Source organism: Melanostigma gelatinosum, assembly GCF_949748355.1.
Source record: "Melanostigma gelatinosum genome assembly, chromosome: 18".
Classification (NCBI taxonomy): Eukaryota; Metazoa; Chordata; class Actinopteri; order Perciformes; family Zoarcidae; genus Melanostigma; species Melanostigma gelatinosum.
In genome coordinates, this window is record NC_136651.1 from 16,973,793 (window position 1) to 16,989,936 (window position 16,144).

The 16,144-nt window shown below is 39.8% G+C and overlaps 2 protein-coding genes across 7 annotated transcripts in view; one reads left to right on the forward strand and one right to left on the reverse strand.

The window, feature by feature from the left end:
- Positions 1-821: 821 nt before the first annotated feature.
- On the forward strand, positions 822-7,231 carry vsig8a (V-set and immunoglobulin domain containing 8a; the record flags this gene model as incomplete). The annotated part of the gene is made up of 5 exons (XM_079289425.1): positions 822-977; positions 2,088-2,292; positions 4,520-4,672; positions 5,875-5,997; positions 7,083-7,231. 5 exons carry the CDS (start codon positions 822-824, stop codon positions 7,229-7,231), a joined length of 786 nt encoding a protein of 261 aa, XP_079145551.1.
- A 7,146-nt stretch (positions 7,232-14,377) lies between these two features.
- Positions 14,378-16,144, reverse strand: part of vav2 (vav 2 guanine nucleotide exchange factor) — a 182,234-nt gene continuing 180,467 nt past the window's right edge. For all 6 annotated transcript variants that reach the window (XM_079290212.1, XM_079290215.1, XM_079290211.1 and 3 more), the window contains one exon: positions 14,378-15,875. In XM_079290212.1, coding sequence (XP_079146338.1) covers positions 15,828-15,875 — 48 coding nt within the window. In that variant the 3' untranslated portion in view covers positions 14,378-15,827. The remainder of the gene's footprint in view (positions 15,876-16,144) is intronic.

The following is a 16,144-nucleotide window of genomic DNA, read 5'->3' on the forward strand; positions in this document are numbered from 1 at the left end:
ACAGCATTTGAATTATTGATTGCTGTCACGATGTAATGATAATATCAACAAATATAATATCATATATTTGAAGAAGATTACCAATCCTTGCTTTAATATGTAACAGTTGGAATAATTGAACATGCAAATTCCTGAACACCATAATTATTTCCTCCAGGCCACATGCTCCTGAAAAGCCATTGTGAGTTTAATTCAAGCTTTCTTGAATGAAAATGAAGAACACAAAACAAACCTTAAGGGAGCTGTATTTAACATACAGCAGCAAACAATTATAACACACACAGAGAGAGCGGGAGAATGATTTCAAGGCTTTCAAATTAGGTAATTCATTGCCCCGTATCGGGCCAGAAGTACCCCAGGATCTAACACATCCCAATGGAGCCCCGACAAGATGTTTTGAGCTTGTGATGAAGGAGCTTGTGGAAAGACGTTCAACGCTGTGTCATGTTTTGTTCATACCTGTCCTCTGATTTATGTTCCTCTCTGGAGCGCTGCTTAATGAGCTTTATTCCAACTACAAAATGCAATTTGGCCGGTTTTTATATATCTTTGTGACATTTGGCTGCAACTATTATGTTTGTGTGGCTTTCTTAGCCAGACTTTTCTCTGAGAGAAGAATTTGGATTAATATTAAACGTATCCATAAAACTGGGTGCATGGGCAGCGTAAACTGTGGCTCCATGAGCGTGGAAAAAGGACTCGCTGGATGAGAAAACACAATATGTCTCTTTGAGGATTACAATAAGGGATTTAGAAACAACAAATATGTTTCTTGGATTATTTTTCTCTGAATTTCTTCAGAGTTGAAATGTGTGCGAGGGATGCAGGTGACATCCACAAGTCCGCAGACCATCCAGAAGGCAGCGGGAGAGAGCGTGAGTTTGGGCTGCAGTTACACACCGAGCCCTTCTGACATCGGAGAACTTTCCATAGAATGGACTGCGGTCAGTCCAGACTCCACGCAGGCAGATCAGATGGTGAGACGCAGAATGAGAATGGTGGGACATTGTACTGTAAATGTATAAACATGGTCTCATATATTGAGCTCGCAAAGCAGAATTCATTTGGAATACATGCTCAGGCACCTAAAGAACATTCACTTAAAAACATCGAATTCTTTTCTGTCTCAATCCTAAATCTGAATTAAGTCCAGGACGCTGCAGTGTGGACAAACTCCTAACACCTTTTTATTTTCACAGGAAGTCGTTGTTTGTCCAATTTGCCCTTTTAAATGAAACGAGTCATTAGTGTCGGAGACTTGAGAGGGTTTTGTTTCCCTCACCTCTGCAGCAGACGGTTATTTTTATCAGTCAATACAAAGAATAAACAGGTCCAGATACATCCTGCTGTAGACAAGTGACCGGTGCAGACTATTGGTTCAGCAAATGGAAATGCTTTGTTCAGTCAAACAGGGTTTACACGCTCGTTATTCTACATGAATCTAAACATGTATCCACTGCAAACCTAAAGCTGTCGTAATCGATCTTGTCGAAAAGGCGACGAGCATGAAGCCCTGACATATCACATTATAAACTAGTGTGTTCATGACAATCGGCCATTTAAACACCCAGGAGACAGGAAACAACATTATCATCCCAATAAATCGCCAGTTAGCGTTCATCTGGGGCTGAGTTTCTGGCCTACAGATCAATGTCTCCACAACAGTATACATCGGGTTTTTTTAATCTCTCTGCTTCAGTCTCCATGAGCAGAGAATAATATATTCTTCTTTAATTGTGAGACTTGCTCAGATCTTCACTAACGTTGTCTTTGCTGTGCCAGGCAGGCGCCTTTAATTAAAAAGGCTATTTTGCTAACATTAGCAGCCCCAAGGGACAGTGCTTGTCGTGGGTTTTGTGAGAACTTGTTTGCCAAAACCAACTGGCTGCTATTGAAACAAGATTGTTGAGAGTGCAGTGACTGAGCCATACAGTGAATGTAAATAAAAGAATGAGCCAGAATGGATTGAAAACTTCTGTAAAGCTCTACAAGCTCTAAAGTTGGTGGTCATATGCGGTGGGCGTGTCCTTAGGACACTGGTTTACATGAACGTATTGACTCTTTGTTTCTATTTTGTTTTCCTTCAGCTCATGTCATACACCAGCGGAACTGTACACATTCATGGTACCCACGCTCCTGCAAAAGGGCTGAGCTTTGCTGCTACTGACCCCTCACTGGGTGACGCTTCGATGTCGATCGCTCTGCTGTCGCCTGCTCACAGTGCTACCTACCAGTGTAGAGTGAGGAAGCCCCCTGGAGTACACACAGGCAAGGTGTCACTGGTGGTGTTGGGTAAGACTGGGCATCGGGGTTGCATCCTTGGGTTAGCACATGTATCTGGCTACAACATTCACTTTGAGCATTTTGAGTTGCCTGTATCAATGAATGTTACATTTCCTTTTCACATGCCAGGAGAGATTACATTTACAATTTGCCACAAAGCTAATTTAAATGTACCTGCTATGTTTGATCTTTTAAGACGACTATGTTACCACAGAGAAGTGTATCCATCAGTGCTTTGTGGAGGTCAAGAGCACCTGGATGCCAGTGAGAACTGAGATAATCGCTCTCTCAGTGTCTGCTGTTATCAAAGGCTGTTACCAGTCAGATACTATTCCTTAAAAGAAACAATCCTTCATTTGATGAGGTGTTGCGCCATGAATTCAGGTCAAATTTAACCATTTTCAAATCCCTTGTGCTTAATAATAAAATACTCTTGCTATGTGAGAACATGATTTGTTCTCTTTTGAGCAGCACGACTCAAACAACATGTTATAAACGAGCGTCAGCTCTCTCGACCATTTTTACACCCTTTAATAAAAAAAGAATTCCCAATACAAATACATTTCATTCGTATAGCCGAATATCACAAATCAATAATTTGATACAGGGAAAATAAAGGAAGAAACCTCGAGGAGAACAACTGAGGACGGTACCCCTCTCCCAGCATGGGCAGAAGTGTATAGATGTCATGTGCACGCAAATAACAACATAACAAAATCACAACATTGTCAATCCATACGACAGAAACAATACATATCATGAGAGTGGTAATGCGATATGCACAGCCGCGCGTGGTCCAGATGTAACCACGATCCATGGAAACTTGCGAGGCGGGAAAGCACAAGTGGAAGCTAGCTGAGCAGCTGGAGGCTTTGTTAATTTTCATGATGATTTAATGTTCCAGTCTCTCCATTAGGACGCTGCCTACCATTCACTGTGTCATGGTCAAAGGGTTTGACCAAACAATCTTAACCTCATGCTCCATTTTCTGTTGTCTGGAGCTTCTACCTGCATGGCACTTGAGATTGCTTTATCTAATGATGGAGCTTTGACGTGGAGAGCTGCGGTCATAAGTCTGACCATTGTGATTAAATGAATTAACTGAAGGAAGATGGCTCGAGAAAGGTCCGTTTCCCTGAAACTAATACTGATTGAGTCGGTGAGATATTAAAGAAAGGCGACTATAATTCAAAATGACACCTCACTTAGAGCCATTTGTCAGTGTGTTCAGTCTTAACATCTGCCAGAGGGGTGAAGTCATTTACTTGATTCTAGTCCAACTCATCTTGTTTGAAGAGCATGAGCAGGAACTGGGGTGGAGGAGGAGCTCACCACATTGGCAGATTCATTTATTATGATATGACTGGAGACTATATTAAATAACCTCCCACAAAGATGTTTCAGGATATCAAATTATTGGTCACATTTAAAAAAAGAAGACTGTTTCAGGAGCCTTGTGGAATCTAAATCAAAAGGACGGAATATAGTTTTAAAGGAGTATTTTTTACACTTTTTTTAGGGCAACTCATTTGTTTCAGATGACCAATCAGAGTTACAGGTTGAAGGAGCACTGATTACATTGTATTTCTCAGTACAACCTATAAAAGATGCAGTGCTGTATACATGAAACCTTGGCAGTTATTGTAATTTCCTTTCCAAAACCTGAAAAACCTGACTACCACAACGCCTCAAACATTTATTTTTCCTCTTAAAGTCCATCTTACAGATGGGCCTGTTTGGATCAGATGAAGTGAACTCTTCCTTGATGAAACCTGACAGATGTTGAATGGTAATCTGTAGCGAAACCTCACATAACATATCCTTCAGACAACCAGAAGCTGTTTTCATCCAAACAACAAAACAGACCTAAGAGCCAACAAGTCAGGTCAGGTTCTTTTTAAGGTCAAGTGATTCAAAGAATGCATAAATAGATGGATAGTATTCCGTATTTTATGATATAGATGGTGAACACACTTAAATGTGTGAAATGTTGTGGACCTTCAGGTCAGTCTCTCCAAGCGTATCTTGTTATGTCATTTATTTCACCCGAACTAAAACCTATTTTTGTCCTCTTTCAACTTCCAAACCAGTACAGAACTCCATGTTTCTTCATTTGGTTGGTTTGATTTGGTGTAAATCTGTAAAAGCCCAAATCAAAAGCTAGAGAGCTGAACTGTTTTCAAGGAAAAAGACAAGAAGAGAAAGGAATTGTGATTTCCATTTGTTGTGATTTCAGTGAACCCGTCTGTGCCCGAGTGCTGGGTGCAAGGAGGGGAGCTGGTCGGAGAGGCTGTGTCTCTGCACTGCAAGTCTGAAAAAGGCTCCACTCCCTTAAAATACTGGTGGAGGAGAGAAGGTGCAGGCCCAACCCCTGCTGCAAGCACACAGAGTAAGTGTGACCTCTGCTGATGTCATGATGCTACTACAGGTGTGTGTGTGTGTGTGTGTGTGTGTGTGTGTGTGTGTGTGTGTGTGTGTAGGTGTGTGTGTGTGTGTGTGTGTGTGTGTGTGTGTGTGTGTGTGTAGGTGTGTGTGTGTAAGTGCGTGTGGTTAAGTATTGAATGCTGTGTGAGCAAAACTCAATGAAAATCCTTTTTATTGTTGAATGTTCAGTGCAGCAGCCTTACATAATTGTGATTAGCCCTGGTGCAATTTGTTCCCTTGGGCCTCTGCCCAAACACAAACGCACGCTTGTGCGCACACACGCACACACACACACACACACACACACTCCAGACAACTGCAGGGCATACAGCGCCACAGACGGCAGCCAAAGGCCCAAATTGATCAACGCTAATTTCAAAAGCCTGCCCTGGACTCAGAGGCCAAGTGTTAACACGGACACAGATTACAGTCGGTGTGCATTTTCCAACATTATGAGAGGTAACAATTCCAAAGTGATGAACAGCATTGCTCAAGAGCCGTTTCCTTTGCCATTGAAATGTATGGTACACCATTGCTGCAGGAGGCTGGAGAGAGATCAGCAGGGAGCTTAACGTTACTCGCTGTTGACTGTATTGTATGTCATTTTCAGTAAATATCAGTCAAATTTCACAATATAAAATGTTGTCTTTTCTGCTTCGGCCCCCGGCAGCTTAGGCACGTTTACGTCATTGGAACACTCTGTGCTTGTTATTTATTTTCCAAGATGAAGGAATCAAGGAATTTACATTCCGGTTTTGAAAATCATTATGAATTAAATAAAACTTCCAGGTGAAAGTATTCAAAATAATTCATGATTTAATGCAAAACACTCTGTTTAAAATTTATATTCTACTTGAGGGACTCACTGTGCATAATCAGAAGATCATTTGCATTTTCTCTTCACTCTTTATAACACAAAACATTTCCCGAAATGTTGATGACATTTACTGTAAACTCCGTGATCAGTGTCTTCTTGCAGCACGCAGACATACAATTCTGTGAGCAGCTCTTCTCCTGTCATGAACAACGAGTTTTAAGTATCACTTCAACGATTCTACTTGTAGAGAAACCTCCGAGCGTCCCTGTCTGATGCATCTTCATTGTATCCCCTTGAATGCCCTACACATAGCACATGTCTTAATCGGTGTTGGTGTGTGTTTTCATCAGACAGCGTGACGGGGGAGCTGAGGATCACCAATCACTCACAGAGCGTCGCAGGATTCTACCTTTGTGAGGTTAACAATGCTGTTGGAGACGAACACTGCAGGATCAACCTGAAAGCAAAGAAACGTGAGGAAACGCGCCTCCGCACAGAACGCTCCGGTCCACATACATCGCGCATGACGCACACATGCCAGCATGAAATGACCTTCATCCTCTTCTCTTTCTTTTTGTAGTTGCGCCACAATCTCATCATTGCTCCACTTCTCACACACAGGGCTTAAAGCACTGCGCTCCGGAGCATCGCTTTGCTCTCCTTATTACGTTATCTAATGATGACAGAATGAGGTCACAGTCAGTGGCAGCAAATCGCTTTATTCACAGAAGACACAAACCTTTGTTTCACCATCCGCTCTTCATCTCTGATTCCTGCTGCTGACTCACAGAGTCAAAGATGAGTCATGCTGAACAGACTCCTCCGCTTTATATTTCAACAGGCCCTATTTACTTGAGGAATTGTTTTAAAAAAAGATACGAAAAAATGGCAGCAACAAAACTCAAGCAACTGATACAATGTAAAAATGAATCCATGAAATGATTCATGAGTAAATACCTCTGAACAGCTTTGAACAACAATGAAACAGGATAAATACCAGAGCTGCCAGAATATATCAGAATAAATATCAGAATAAATCTGGTGCATATACTGCGCCCGACCAAGAAATCGTCCCGTTACATGTCTTAAGTCTTGTCATCAACCTTACAACCCAAGTTCGACACATGTAAAAAAAACCTGTAAAAGCTTTAAAAGTGCTGTTTCTGTGCCTCTGGAGAGAGCCAGGCGAGGTAGTGTCCCTCTTTCCCTGCTGCTGGACACTGCTTCATACATGACAGATGACAGATGACGATGGTAATTATCTTCTTGGAAACTAAGCAAATAAGCTTAGTTCCCAAACTGTTGAACTAAGCCGGTACTAAGCCCCCCCCCCCCCCCCCCCTCCCATGGCTTCACAATACAAAAAATATTTAATTTCCGTATGCTGAGGTGTGAAGATATGTTTTAACTTGGAAGAGACACAAGCCAAAAGAAGCCAGTAATCTCTGCACTTGCCAACACAAATAATCGAGTTTGATAGATTCTTCACACTTTGTTCTTTTCTACCACAAAGCTTCTGAGAGAATAATTCTTTGTTATTCGTGCTGATTCGTTACAGCCCCAAACAGAGCGGCAGTTATACTCGGCACTGTTGTGGGTTCTCTGCTCCTCGTCTTCATCCTGCTGGTCTTCATCGGGATCCTATATTGGAAGTTAAGCAACAGATATCGCTTCGAGGAGGAGTTCTCCAATGACATCGTGTGCTGAACAGCACAGCAGGGACAGCAGGGCACAGTTACAGGTGGTGGCAGCTTGACGGTTAGAGAAGTAAGATACTGGGGGAAGGGAACCAATCACACACACTGTCAAGTTTCTGCCATTGATCATTTTGTAACCAAAAAGTCCCATGATTAGGACACTTTATGTTGACTGTTGTGTAGTTTTGTCAGCTCTGTTTATGTTAAAGTTTTTATTTTATTTCTCTGTCTTCATCTTCGATCTCACATTGTGCGGAACATCCGGTTTCACAAACTGATTTTCTCCAGGTCTGTTGATGCAGATATAACTGCTCACATTCCTCAAGTTCCTCTTTGTCCTTCATCTGAAAGCCGAAGTAGAATCCATTCAAAGTTACAATCTCTTTCTTCTTTTCTGACTGTCCTTCGGGTTGGAAACATGAGAGGCTTTCATCGTTTCAACAAACACTCTTGGGAGTTCTCGTTTTAGATTTGCAGCATTTATATACAAATCATTAAATCTCAAAACAACATTGAAAAGTGATATCTCAGAATTCCTCTAAAAACACTTTCCTGGGTACAGCTGTTGTATGTCTAATTACCAGTCGTGACAGAATGTGGCTGGTATTGTTTTCACCTTGTAATTCTGTGTGTGTGTGTGTGTGTGTGTGTGTGTGTGTGTGTGTGTGTGTGTGTGTGTGTGTGTGTGTGTGTGTGTGTGTGTGTGTGTGTGTGTGTGTGTGTGTGTGTGTGTGTGTGTACATTAAAAAAGAATAAGAAAAGAAGAAAAACACCTTCCTCAATCACGGATGACTTCAGTTTATCCTTTTATTCATTCATTCACTCAGAATGACAGCGAGGTGGAGGATGGGTTTGGGTTGTGTTTTAACAATTTTCTGCTCATATTTGCCAATGTATCTACACAGACATATTGTAAAGATTTGTTTGTGTGTTATCATGGCAAAACGAGGTCCTGGAGACATATTGTACTGGCACAGAAATGGTTTTGAGTACTTTGCCAGGTGTTTTTTGTCAAAGCAATAGCGTCACAACTGTGCAAAATACAGTCACAAAACGTAGCAGCTATGTAGTTGAGATCAAAATGAAGGCCGAAGTAGGTGCATAGGAAGTACGGAATAATTGTTAATAGCTTAAACAATCAGTATACATGGTAACATGGTAATAAAGGGCCAAAATCAAAAGGGTAATGATCGGGAAACACATTTAATGACTGCAACGAGATAAAACTATTTAATAATAGTATAGCAATGTTTTGGTGACGATATGATTACCAGCAAACAATACAATTGTTAAATCAGTGCAATATTTGGATTCAAAATGGAAATATGGTGAGATTAATGGTGCCATCATCTGATAATAATGAGTTATAATAAATTGATGTTTTCAAAATATTTTAGGCTATTATCAGTGTGACACCTTCAAAATCACATGAAAATGCTTGGAAGTCAAAATTGGTAAATACCATGTTACAATGCTGTAATTTGTCCACCCTCATGTTCCAAACAATTCTTTTTATTTTAAGACAATACCATAGAAATTACATTTTTACTGCTAATACTTGTTATCTGGAACCACACTGACATTTTAGGAAATACTCTTATTTACTCTCTTACAGCAAGTTAGATGCTGTAAGTATCATAATCTGTCCATTAAATATGAATCTACAGGCAGCAGACGGACATCTTAGTGTAGCATAAAGCCTGGAAACAGGGAAACAATTACCACAGCAGCATCTTCCTACCCGCACCAACATGTTTTATTGGGGTTATGTGCCTAACAGTTGTTTTGCTCTGAGCAGTGACAAGGCAACCAGCAGAGACTCCACAAGTTGCTGTGCCTGGGGAAGAATTGTTCCGACTCTTAATCCCTGTAAGGCAAGGCAAGTTTATTTGTATAGCACATTTCAACAACAAGGTAATTCAAAGTGCTTCACATGAAACCATTAAAAGCATAAAGGCAAAAGTAAAGGAGATTTAAAACATACATTGAAACAATAATCGATGTCTCCCTGAGACATTGCGCTGCACGCAATCAACCATACACTGCCGCAATTCTGCAATTACTCGCACACAAACCACGTCTGGAAAAGATCTCTGCCGATCTGCGTTTTATAGTGTACGCCTTGCACGAACTCGGTCCCGGAGGAAATGGCGACATATTGTGCAGTCCTTTTAAAACCATTAAAAGCATCAAAACATAAGGCAAAAGAAAAGGAGATTTAACAGCAATTAAGAACAGTGTAAGAAATAAAATACAGTAGTAAAATGCAGAAATGCAGGAAATTGATTAATATATGAATTGAATGTGGTTCAATTAAAGGCAGCAGCAAACAGAAAAGTCTTCAATCTTGATTTAAATGAGCTGAGGGTCTCAGCAGACCTGCAGCTTTCTGGGACTTTGTTCCAGATATGTGGAGCAGAAAAACTGAACGCTGCTTCTCCATGTTTAGTTCTGACTCTGGGAACAGATAGTAGACCGGTCCCAGACGACCTGAGGGGTCGGGATGGTTCGTAAGGTAGCAGCAGATCAGAGATGTATTTTGGCCCTAAACCATTCAGTGCTTTGTAAACCAACAGCAGGATTTTAAAGTCAATTCTTTGTTGGACAGGAAGCCAGTGCAAAGACATCAGAACTGGAGTGATGTGATCCACCCTCCTGGTCTTAGTGAGGACTCGAGCTGCAGCGTTCTGAATCAGCTGCAGCTTTCTGACGGATTTTTTACAGAGACCTGTAAACACACCGTTACAGTAGTCCAGTCTGCTGAAGATAAATGCGTGGACAAGTTTTTCCAAATCCTTTTGAGACATAAGTCCTCTAATCCTTGATATATTCTTCAGGTGATAGTAGGCTGATTTTGTAATTGTCTTGATATGGCTGTTGAGGTTGAGGTCTGAATCCATAACTACACCTTGATTTCTGGCTTGGTTTGTGGGTTTTAACATCAGTGACTGAAGCTGAGCGGTGATTTTCAATTGTTCGTCCTTGGTACCGAAAACAATTACTTCTGTTTTATCTTTGTTTAATTGAAGAAAATTCTGGCACATCCAGTTGTTGATTTGTTCAATGCAGTTACCCAGCCCTTGTATGGGGTTATAGTCGCCTGGTGACATAGTTATGTAGATTTGTGTGTCGTCTGCATAATTATGATAACACACTTTGTTGCTTTCCATAATCTGAGCTAGTGGAAGCATGTAGATGTTGAACAGAAGAGGCCCCAGTATTGAACCTTGGGGAACACCACATGTCATTTTAGTCAGCTCTGATGTGTAATCAGCTATAGACACAAAGTACCAGAGAGTCCCACCCAGATTTTTAGTCTTTCTAGGAGTATGGCATGGTCGACCGTGTCGAATGCAGCACTGATATCCAGTAACACTAAGACTGAACTTCTGCCATTGTCTATGTTTAAGTGGATGTCGTTGAAAACCTTAACAAGAGCAGTTTCAGTACTGTGGTGCTGTTGAAAGCCTGACTGGAAAACATCAAAGCAGTTATTTATGGCCAAGAAGTTGGTCAGCTGTTGCATGTAGAACGGCATATTGTTTTTACGCTTCATTTTTTATAGAAAGTTGAAGATGAAATATATGTTTATTAGTGAGCTCTAAGGGTGCTGGAAGGTGCTTTTTTGTACCACTGGATAGAGCAAGGCTAGGTGTTTTCCCCTTACAGGTCTTTTTGCTAAGCTAACCAGCTGCTGTCTGGAGCGTTACATTTAACGGGAAGAGTGGTATCAATCTCACCTCACCGAAAATGTGGAACTGTTGGTTGATTGACCTTGTTGTATTAAAAAAGGTGATCCGTGCACGACCAAGGACAGGAGAGCTCTGCAGCAAGAGAAAAGTGCCCAGTTGCTCATTCGACATCATAAAAATGTAACAGATATTAGCAGAGTGAACAGCTGGCATCATGAAAAGAGATCATTATATTCTTGAATTAAAAAAAAGAAGTGGAAAGTGGAAAGCGGAAAGCGGAAAGCGGAGCTTCTCCAGATCTGATGTTCCGCAGCTGACCTCCTGTCCTGACACCTCTGACAGGATTTCTCCTTTTGCATATAAACAGTTATAACAGTTTACATGCAGTTGAAAACAGTGCATTCAAAGTAGATGTTGAAATGGGAGCAGTGTCAGCGTGGGAGGACAGTGTTGTGTGCAAGAGACAGAGAGCCACTTCAAACCACAATCCATCTCCATATCTGTGACATACATCTGTTCAACTGTCTTAAAATAAAGATGGCGTCACGGTGAAAAGCTCATTGAGAGGGACAGGAAGTTATCATTTGCTCCACGACAACAATAGTTTCTCTCACATCTGTCAGTTACTCCTGTTCAAGGTAAAAACTAAAACAACATGGCAGCTTGAAAGGGGGATTAAAAAGTTCAGAGATGAGTCATGCACAGTATCAAATCTGTTCATGTACTGAATCCTCTTAATTTCAAAAGAAAGGACTCCTACTCTGCATCAGTGGATTAGCAATTTGAATACTGTATATAAAAACTAACTGAAAGGCAGACGGATGGACAAACTGATATAATAATAATGAGTATATTGTAATATAATATACAATGTAATATCAACAGATTTACTTATTGTAAAGGGCATTTTACAAATTGTCTCTGGATATTTTTTATTCAATTTAATTTGTTTACGTCCTTTACACAAAACAGATCACCTCTATTTAAACAAATGTCACAATCCACCAACTCAGACCACAGTGATTGGGTCTCAGGAACACCTGCGCAGGTGGAGTCTGCTGACATCTGGAAGACATATACATGGGCTCAAGGATGAACTGACTGTTGGGCAATGGTCACTGTGACCTTAGAAAACATGTTGTCGGCCATAACTCAAGATTTATATGACTGTTTCACACAAATGTCTAATGAGATCAAATTATAAAGAAATGACACACTTTAAATATTTATGACATATTATACGATTGATTTCATATGACATTTTAAAGACATATTTTATATTTCACTTATTTGACATTTTGTTATGGCATAGTATTCTATGATATTAATGACACGCAATTTGATTCAGTTTTATACGAAAATGTGATATACCAGATACATGTTGTGAAATTTTATTATATATGATTTTTATGGGATATACTATGACTTTTTCATGACATACCATAATATAAGCAATTTATTTTCAACAAACAAGTAAAACAATGTAACGTGTTAGTATCAGTTATCAATAGTGAAGTGTATGTATAGATGTGTGGCAGTGTGTAAAAAGGAACAGAACTCAAACATGAACCAGAGCCACTGTGTCATGCCGGTGACACAAAGGATCTTCCCCCAGAGAGACCAGGGCAGCAGAATGAAGGAGTACTGATGACCCTCCATTCAGCACCTGCAACAGACAACCACATGCACAACAGGGACACCTAGTGTATGGGAGCTGGAGGTTCATCACACTGTTCTCTGACTTATCACTTTTTCGACCTACTATACTATGACTTCTTTTCACTTCTTTCCACATACTATACTACGACTTTTTAAAAGCATTTTTTAGAGATACTATTCTGTAAACCTTTTGTCTTTTCATCAGTTTTCGGCATAGTATACGAAGACTTTTTTCACCTTATTCAGCATAGTATATTATGACTTTTTGTCCGTTTTTTCAACATAATATTCTATGACTTATTTATAATTTTTCAACCTTTTTATAGAATCACTTTTTTAACTGTACGATGACTTTTTTCGACATACTGTTCTGACTTTTATATACTTTTTACACATACTAAACGTTTTCGACATGATACACAATTATCTTTTTAACTTTTTTGTTCATACTATTTCATGACCTTCTTGACATACTATATTGTGACTATTCTATGACCTTTTTTCAAAAACTATGCTTTGACTTTTTAAAGACTAATTATACTGACTTTCTGACACGCTATGCTTTAACATTTAAGACAGATTATACTGATGTTTTCAAGACTTTTTTTTAAATACTCGAAGACGACTTTTGGTTCTTTGACTTACGATACTATGATATTGTGCCTCTTGTTGGAGATCCGTCCATCGATCCATTTTCTTCTGCTTCTCCGGGGCCGGGCCGTGGGGGCAGCTGACTCAGGAGGGTATCCAGACGTATTCTCATCCCAGCAACACTTTTTATACCTTTTTTTTCAGATACTATACAATGACTTTATATTAACTGTAAGACATATTATTCTATGAATTTTTCCTTAATTTTTCTACGTACTGTTTTATTACTTTCTTAAGACTTTTTTCTAAATATCATACTATGCCTTTTTTGAACATACTACGTTTTGACCCGTGAATCCGCCAGCAGAAAATAATAAAAAGTTCAACTTGATAATACAAATATCCCCATAGTCGAAATTATGGGATAGAAAGTCAAACTTATGAGATAGCAAGTCGAAGTTATGAGATAGAAAGTCATAATTATGAGATACTTAAACAGTCATAGAAGCAGCTCTTTGGCTGGGTACTGTACACTTGAAATGAAATGTATTGTGAGTACATTGAAGACTACTTCAAACGTGGCTTTAAAATACATGAAATACTTCATGTGGGATTGTTGTGCAAATGCCCCTTGAAAGGATTTTAAGCTTTGAAAAAAGTTATTGTAATAACTTGTGTTTGATATTTTCTTTAATAGTTTGATCTTTGATAGAGTAATGTGGGTTTCTTAACCCTAAATTAAAATGATTTAAGTTGTAACAGAAATGTGCTTAAATATATTTTTACATTTATATAACTGCATGTACAATATTTTAACACTTGAATAAACAATAATCAAATGTAGAGACAGTTATTTACCAATATGTTAGGAGTAGTTACATTTACACAGTCTTACATTTACAACCGGCCCTTTGAGGCCGACCGTGATGCTGATGTGGCCCGGAGTGAAAATGAGTTTGAGACCCCTGCTGTAGAGCATCTTAAACCAAAAAGAGATATTTATTCCATGATAGATTGCAATTGGAAATACTCAACCATTCAAAAGAATGTAGATAATCAAGTGCTTGTTTTTCTCTGAGGATGTATTGACAGGAGTTGAAATATCAATTTTAAATAACCTTTTAAAGCTGAAGCTAAACCTGAAGCTAAAGGCCTAATAACTAGTCTATTAATCTGTATTCATGGTATTAGGAAATGACTGGAAGTAAATGGAAACACTGAGCATTGCACCGCTAAACAAAATAAAATCACAAAATGATGAAGACCTTCTCTTGTCGAGTCATGTTAATCAGCACATCAACTTTCCTTCAAATTAAAAGTCTTCTGACACTGTTTTAATTTTCACCAGCCTGCACATCACCATATTACATACATGGAAAATGATTAACATGGGGGGGGGGGGGGGGGGGGGGGAGGGATCCAGTCGCCTGACAATCTGTAAAAAATAATAAGTACAAAAATCATAACAATTTTAACAAACTACATGCAGACATTAAAACATTGCTGAATTTGGCTTCAAATGATAAACGGTCCAGTTCTTGCAACATAAAAACACCTTGGTTCTGTGCAAAAACAATAGAAATCATACAACAAACCCACGATTTCAAAGTGTGAAGTGGTTGTCCAGTGGAATGTCATGATGTTTCCCTTTTGCATCCAGCTGATTGCACCCATTGTCTCGTGATGCCAAGATTGACGTAAACAGTGTATGTGTTTGTTGGCTTTAAAAGCGCCCGACTGTCTCTGTGAGTCCATCCAATCATCGGTAAAAATAAGTTAAATGCTTCCCCCGTGTTGTTTTCTAGGTCTCGGGAGGCAAGCCGTCCCCGGTGTTCAGTATAAGTGCCTCTCCCCTTCTCGGTGAAGTCCTCTGGACGTGGACGAACTGTCTTTTTGGCGATGGCAGTGTTCTGTACTGGCTGATGTTGAGGTTCAGTATAAGCAACGACCATTCTTCAAAGGCACCATACTCTACATTGGTCTGAGTGTGTTGTTTGTGTGGGCCGCACATGGGCACATGCATACATGGAGAAGTAAAACCAGTCAACAAAGTCGCTTCCCTCCACTGGTGTCAGTCCACAAGGCATAACCATGACAACTAAGGCAAAATCTCGCAACATTAAAACAGAGCATCTGTTCTTTTTTTTCCTTTATTTTAGTTTTTCTTATCTGATTTCTTGCTGCTGCTAAAAATCAACTTCCCCACAATAATCATTAGTAATGATAATAATCTCTATTCAATAAATTATCTATACTGTACAATTATTTCACCTCGCATGGACCTGCAACAAAGGGGAGCCTTCTTCAAGCGATCCACGGTCAGTTTCTTCCGTGTCCTCGGTTCAATAAAGCCTCTGCAGAGCACACAGAGGCTACCAGCAAGCCATGTCTTCCCTCTACCTGTACAGCACTTAATCAGGACACGCTGCCACATAAAAAAAAATGTACAAACAGAAGCAAAGCTGATGCATAATTCAAGATAGAGAAACATGGTAGAAACACTCATCGAAAAAATGAGTACCCAGCAAAAACAACAAAAAAATATGTTCATATTTTTCTCCCTTGTGTTATTTTCCTGGAGAGTGAGTGAGAAATCTCCGCTGAGAGCAGCAGATAGAAGATGGTTCCTGATTTAAAGGGAGCAGTTCAGCAGACATCCAAGCCTCACTGAACTCCTTCTTCATCCACGTACGTTGAGGGAAACCATCCAATCTGAAACATTAAATAAGATTATAGTGTGTCAATTCAAACAAGATGTTAATAGAATCCTTTTATTCAGCTGCACGTGCAGGAAGATCATTGAATGTGCAGCATGAATACAATCTGATACAACGCCACAGTTCGACTAAGTCCACTCTGAACACTCTACATCGGCGCCCAGAGGATGTGCATTACTTCCTGATAAGTGCACGGCTCAGATGTAACAGCCCTGTTCTAAAAAAATACTCGAAGAACACTACTCCTGCTGTTGCTAGGCAACA